At 45.9% G+C, this 7078-nt stretch overlaps 1 protein-coding gene across 8 annotated transcripts in view; it reads left to right on the forward strand.

Moving 5' to 3' along the window:
- Positions 1 to 4350, forward strand: part of AKAP9 (A-kinase anchoring protein 9) — a 247751-nt gene extending 243401 nt beyond the window's left edge. For 7 of the 8 annotated variants that reach the window (XM_040431142.1, XM_040431147.1, XM_040431146.1 and 4 more), the window contains 6 exons: positions 513 to 701; positions 932 to 1164; positions 1268 to 1353; positions 1571 to 1703; positions 2462 to 2583; positions 3896 to 4350. In XM_040431142.1, the coding sequence (XP_040287076.1) occupies positions 513 to 701; positions 932 to 1164; positions 1268 to 1353; positions 1571 to 1703; positions 2462 to 2583; positions 3896 to 3942 (810 nt within the window). In that variant the 3' untranslated portion in view covers positions 3943 to 4350. The remainder of the gene's footprint in view (positions 1 to 512; positions 702 to 931; positions 1165 to 1267; positions 1354 to 1570; positions 1704 to 2461; positions 2584 to 3895) is intronic. The other variant, XM_040431144.1, reaches the window with a different exon arrangement.
- Positions 4351 to 7078: the final 2728 nt, after the last annotated feature.

The raw sequence follows: 7078 nt of genomic DNA on the forward strand, positions 1-7078 counted from the left end.
TACAAAAACCTCGTTTTTACCATAGCTGGAGTGCCGGAAGTTAGCCATCACAGCCCTAGACCAACAGGGACGCTAGCATTCACCCCTCCACTACCATAGACCACAAGGGAAGCAGGCAATATCCCCTTCATTTCTCTAGCCCACCAGCAATGTTCACATGAGCCCCTGTTTTTCGGTTAAGCCCTTCCTTACCCACTAGGCCACCAGGAATGTTTTCAGTACCCTACAGCACCAGAGTTATCATTTACCACTTACATGTAACTGTATGGCGGTATAATTTTGCTTTCATACCTCATTCTGGAGATCCGCTCTTCTGTGTGCCATTCAAAATCAAACCAGGAGCAGATCTTAGCAGGTTTTACATTTTAAAGGGAAATCGCTTTCCAATAAAAAGCCAGGGAAAAAAATAAAATTTTGTGAATAATTAATGCTAGTGACGCCCATGCCGTATAATAGCTGATTCGATCGAAATTTGGAGACGAGCACTGACTGTTCGATTTTCTCTCCTGCAGTCCACTTGGGGTCATGCCACAGACATCAATTCCTTCACAGAAGAAAGAGAGGCCTGGACCAGAGAGAAGCTGAACCTGCACAAGTCTCTGAAGAAAACGGAGGCCGAGCTTTGCAAAGTGAAGGCTGAGCTGAGGAACGAAACCATTCAGAGAGACCTCGGGCGGGACACAGACAATGCCGCCCTGAAGGTAGGTCGGGGCAATTTGGGTCAGTGTGGGTGAAGGTTTTACACTGGTGTGTACTGCAGGTGAGTAAATGAATGGGGTGCACCTGACTGCAAACTCAGCCCAGGGAGCATGGTCTGTAAGACTCCTTACAAAAGATGGATGTCCCCATGGAGAACCAGTACCTTCCTCCCATTACAGATCATCTGATCCCACATTGTACATACAAATATGGTTGGTGCTCTTTATTGCAGAGAGTGTATGGAAAATACCTGCGGTCGGAGAGCTTCAGGAAAGCCTTGGTGTACCAAAAGAAATATCTCCTGCTGTTACTGGGGGGATTCCAAGAGTGTGAGGAGGCCACGCTAGCGCTCATTGCGCGGATGGGCGGCCAGCCGACCAACACTGACCTTGAAGTTATCCCCAAGCACTCCAGGGCCTTCACTCGCTTCCGTTCCGCTGTTCGTGTGGCAATAGCCATATCCAGGTAATGCAGTTTACTATGTGATAACAATGGCAAAATCCTAAAAAAAAAACCAACACATTTTTACCTCCTGGACTGTGTTATCTATTTCTTATGGTCCGCTCAGGATGAAATTTCTGGTGAGACGCTGGCAGCGACCTATTAGTCCTATTGCAGGCACCGCTAACCGCAATGGATTTGGGCAAATTGCAGGTAAGACCTTGTTCTGGGGTGCAAAACCTTCTCCATGAATAGTACAAATGGAGGGGTAGGAAGGACACCAGAGATAAGCAATATAAATGTCGTGAGCTAGCAGGCAGTCTCTTCAGTAAGTTTTAGAAGATATTGGGTATTTGCAGCTTTTCGAGAGAGCACTATTATATCGCTCTACGTGATTATAAAGAGGCACTAACCTTGACATCTCCTGCAGGATATGAGGCGAGGACGGATTCCCCGTATCATCCGGCCGGCAGTGTTGACATGTATGGGGACCAGAGGCTTTCCTCGTGTCGCTCCCGATCTGGCTTTGATTCCCCACAGTCCACTGTGAATTCCCAACACAGGTATAGTGATTTTTCTTTAACCGAACATATATAACAATACCTATAGATGGACCCATTGTTTCCCTGGTGCCATAGATGCTTGGCCGCGATGTAGCATCCTCTGTCTGTTAAAGTATACATGCACGCCCGGCTAAATTAAAGAGGTTTTCCAGGGAGAAAGTACCAAACAATGTTAATAGTTACAAAGACTCATTACTCACCTCCGCCGCTCCCCTGCCACTGCTGTTCCGATGCTGCTCTGATCCCTACTACCTCCGGTCCCGGCTGGAGCAGCACTTTTTTTTTTTTCCAGTGAAAAACCCCTTTAAATGCACATGCGTAAGGGGAGTTAGTATACCTAGTTCATGGTTATATAATGTAAGCATCCCATAAACACTTTTTGCCCATCACCTATCCGTTTTAGAAAAAATCTGATTAGTTCTACATGTTTAGAAGAATGCAGTATGGTATGGCATGATGCTACCAAGGTGACAGGGTGGTAGCCTACATTGGCATACTACTTTATAGCTGCAAAACTTTCCAAGTTACCAGTGTGGATCACTTTGAGGGCAGAGCAGAGGCTCGGCTGCACTCTAACCACACATCTCACTGCTGTGTCAATCAGATTTTCCTGTAATCAGAACTGATACCTGCTTACTGATGGCTTCTCTTGTTTCTGGGAAATGGGAGGCTGAAAGGAAAGATGAAAAACATTCTGAAAAATTATTTTTCTGTATAATGGGCATGCATCATCAGTCCTTGTGATATTTATTCCTCAGATATGCGTCTTCTGATCTGAGTCCCTGCTCCCACCTTCAGAATTACGACCCCGATCGAGCACTCACAGACTACATAGCGCGGCTTGAGGCCTTACAGAAACGATTAGGAAGCGTGCCGTCAGGTAATATTATGTAGATGCCGTACCCTGATTATTCATAGTGACACTCAAGCGGAGGCCATCTTCCTCTCAGTACTATGCTATCTCTGACAGTCCCATAGAGACCTGCCGCTCCATCAGGATGGGGGGGATGGAACCCTGTATGGGAGTCCCAGCAGTCAGATCCCCACTGATCAGCTGGTTATCCCCTTTCCTGTAAAGGTGCATTCACCCGACTGTATGTATTTTGCAGTCCGCAAAGCGCAGATCTACAAAACATATGGATGACGTCCATATTGCATCCTTTTTTTTTTTTTTGCGCACCCATCGTTACAATGCCTATTCCTGTCTGAAAAACGGACAAGAATAGGACATGTATCTTTTTTGCAGGACTGTGGACAGCATACATTGAGACAATGGATCTGCATCCAATCCACAAAAAATGCAGATCGGATGCGGCCAAAAACTACGGTCATGTGAATGGGGCCTAACCCTGTAATATTCCGCCATGTTGGATCACACATTGTACTGTATATTGTCTGAATAGCATGGCTACATGATGGTGCAATGAGCATGATAACCAATCAAAGTGCAGCTTAAAGGGAACCTGTCACCGGGATTTTGGGTATACAGCTGAGGACATGGGCTGCTAGATGGCCGCTAGCACATCCGCAATACCCAGTACCCATAGCTCTGTGTGCTTTTAACCTGAGATGAGTCCTGTCCCTGACTCATCTCATCGTTTTTTTTTACACAATAAAAGCACACAGAGCTATGGGGACTGGGTATTGCGGATGTGCTAGTGGCGATCTAGCAAGCCATGTCCTCAGCTGTATACCAAAAATCCCGGTGACAGGTTCCCTTTAAGAAATGTGAATCTGAGCTGTAATTGGTTTAAGGTAGTTTTGATAAATGAAACCCAGACTTCGAGCTGTTATTAAAGGGGTTGGCCCCTCTAGGACAAAGCCAGGATATGCCATCAATGTCAGATAGTGTGGGTCCCACCTCTGAGACTTCCAGAACGGGGCCCCCAAATTGAAGGGTAAGCACAGCATGCATTCGTGGCTGGCTCTCCATTCGTCACTATGGGAGTTCTGAAAATTGCAGAGCGAGCGCGCCATAGTGGTAAATGGAGGCCATATCCTAGTGATATGTCATCAATGTCCCAGGTGGGAATACCCCTTTATTATTAGTTGCCCTGGTAGATGGGGACCCCTGACCAAAGAGGAGGTACAATATTTAGGAATGTCTGAAGGCTGCTGGGTTATTACCGGTAATTATGATTGTTGGTCTTCTCGATTTGCTGCCTTTTTTCACCGCGGTCTCCTTTGCTCAGCAGGGTCGACTACACACAGCACAACTCACTACAGTATAAGAAGATAATGTCCCTCTTGCGATACTTGAATGGCCTTTTGTACCGTGCGCTGCTTCCGTTTAGCCGTATTGTGCTTCTTGTGGGACCAACATCCGCCCATAGAACAATCGGACACAAGACCCCACATCAGGCAGTGTGGATCTCTGTATATCAGCTCTTTGTGTTATTTTTTTGTAATCAGCCGTCGATCGACCTGTACATTATGTGGATTTCTAATTTAAATGATTAACTTATACGTATTTATCAAGGGGGTGAAAGGAACTTTTGTGTATCATGGAACTGGAAAGGACTCTTCTGAAAACATTTGCTACCGGCATTGCGGATTGAACATATCATATGTAGAGACCTATTTTTGTAATGGTAGAAGTTTTGAATTTTATGGGTATTTTGTCAAAGTTCTGAAATAAATTTCATCATTTTAACATTTTGAGGAATGATGGGTGATGTGGAGATGACGCTGCTGCCAGGTCTCATGTTACCCGGAGACGGGGGCAGGAGAAGACTGTGTACAAGGTGGAGGTTTCTGAACAAACCAAACCACATTCTCCGCCACCTTCCAGAATGTATAGTGCCTGCTGGAATAGGTGGAGGAGCGATAATGGTTTGGGGCTATTGTCAGGATTTCACCCCCTATTTCCAGGGAAGGGTAATGTTCAGCATTTTACATTATTGTATGCTCCCAACTTTGTGGGAACAGTTTGGGGAACGCCCTTTGCTGTTCCAGCATGGCTGCTCCCCTGTGCATAATGCCAGGTCTATAAGGGCATGGAGGAATTTTAAGTGGCTGTCCTCAGCCCTGTCCAACACCTTTGGGATGAATTGGAACGTCGAATGCGAGCCAAACCTTCTCCCCAACATCAGTTCCCAACCCTACAAATGGTGTATTGGCGGAACGGGTACAAGTCTCCACGGACAAATTTCAGTCTTAAGGAAAAGCTTCCCAGAAGAGTGAATGCCCCTGTGTTGAAGAACGGGTCCAATGGTTTAGGAAAAATTGACCAGACTTAGGTCCCTGTGGCATCTCCGAGTACTATGCTGGTGATCTGCGGCTTTCTCTTTAACCAGTGCTTCTCTCTACAGGGCAGCGCTGAGTGGTTGCAGTGGGCACCCGTCACACAGTAGAAGCCAATATATTATGACCGGGTACCATTCCCTCATCAATATACTAAAAGTACTCCGACATCTACAGCAACATTAAAGGGGTGTCCCTGTCTTTTAAAATGGATAACTTCTCCTTAGAATAGGTCACAATACCCGATCGGTGATGGACCCGACACCCGCCAGAACTGGCACTCTGCACTGAGCTGTGCTTCTGGCTCCATTCACCATGCAGGTTAGTGCAGCTCAGCTCCCATTCAAATTTTAGTTGCAAAATTAGTTTTTAAACAGTTGTTGCAAAACTACATGCTGGGAGTTGTAGTTTCAGAACTACAGATAAGGCACCATTGTATTAGAGTCTACTTAGAATTGTTAGGCAATGCCCTTTCATGTTCCGATGACGACAAACCGCGCTACCAGAGGTGACCTCACTGGATCTTCACGCCCCTGAGGAAACTAGCGTGGTCATCCTCTCATTATATTCTTGTTATATCACCGACAACTGCAATGTGATTGGTTGATATTGGCTACTCTGCTGACTCACTTATTTTTTTTTTCCTCTTCACTTGATTTGACCAGGAGGTGGCACCATATTAACCAGTACAATCCAACATAGATATAACTGGTCCCTGCTGCCACTTGTCACCTGCTTCATCAGTACAGAGCGCTGTGATCTATGGCAGCCGGAGGAGTGTCCTTTATACTCATAAAGCAGGATCGGACCCTTAGTGGCCAGTGCTTAGCCGCCTGTAATAATGAGAAGATCACTGAATCAGATAATGAATGTGTATGGTCCCTGCTCTCTGTAGACCCAATGCTACAATAACGTGCAAAAAAATACCATATTCAGCTCCATCCTCCCCATAGCAGGGTCTGACACAATACGCTGGGTGAGATTTAGCAAAATGCCACTAGAGGCAAAACGCTAATCTACATGTATGGGTGGCATATACAAGAGAGGTGTATCTAATGTGCCAAGGGGCCATCAGTGCCTTTTTAATTAACTCTCCCATATTATCTGCAGATCATTTATATGCATTTCCTGCCTTATACCGTATACAATGTGACCGTCACCTTGCTATATACCCTGTGTGTATGTGACAGGTCTCTGCACTGCATATACTCTGAGCACATTGGGTAAACTTCTCAATGTTGGACGTAGCAAAGCTAGAAATGGCATGAACACCCCCCCATCGTCCCCAAAAGGAAGAACTGTATTATTATGCGAATCCTATGAAATGGCAGCTAGCAGAGAGTGAATGGGACGAGCAGTTGTAATTACCCTGCACTGTCACCACATAGGAGGGCTGCAACCCCTTCAAACAGCGATGTCTGGAGTCAGCCCCCCACAGATCTGATATAGGTCATTACTATTATGCTGCTTCATAACCCCTTTAAACCATTGGGGTATGGCCAGAGTTCTGAACTTCTGCTGCATTTTCAGCAAAATCCACAAAGGATCTGTACCAAAACCTGCAACTTGGACGAACCTATGTCCTGCAGTCGGCATGTAGTGCAACATCATTCCATTGAAATAGATGAGAGACCCTCTGTAGAACATCTCTGTACCCTGCAGAAGACAGCCCCTATAAGGCCCCTTTCACACGAGCGAGTATTCCACGCGGATGCGATGCGGGAGGTGAACGCATTGCACCCGCACTGAATACTGACCCATTCATTTCTATGGGGCTGTGCACATGAGCGGTGATTTTCACGCATCACTTGTGCGTTGCGTGAAAATCGCAGCCTGCTCCTCTTTGTGCGTTTTTCACGCAATGCAGGCCCCATAGAAGTGAATGGGGTTGCGTGAAAATTGCAAGCAAGTGCGGATGCGGTGCGATTTTCACGCACGGTTGCTAGTAGACGATCGGGATGGAGACCCGATCATTATTATTTTCCCTTATAACATGGTTATAAGGGAAAATAATAGCTTTCTGAATACAGAATGCATAGTACAATAGCGCTGGAGGGGTTAAAAAATAAATAAATTATAATTTAACTCACCTTAGTCCACTTGATCGCGGAGGCTGGCATCTCCTTTGTTGA

The sequence above is a fragment of the Bufo bufo genome, chromosome 5 (genome assembly GCF_905171765.1).
Source record: "Bufo bufo chromosome 5, aBufBuf1.1, whole genome shotgun sequence".
In the NCBI taxonomy this organism is placed as follows: Eukaryota; Metazoa; Chordata; class Amphibia; order Anura; family Bufonidae; genus Bufo; species Bufo bufo.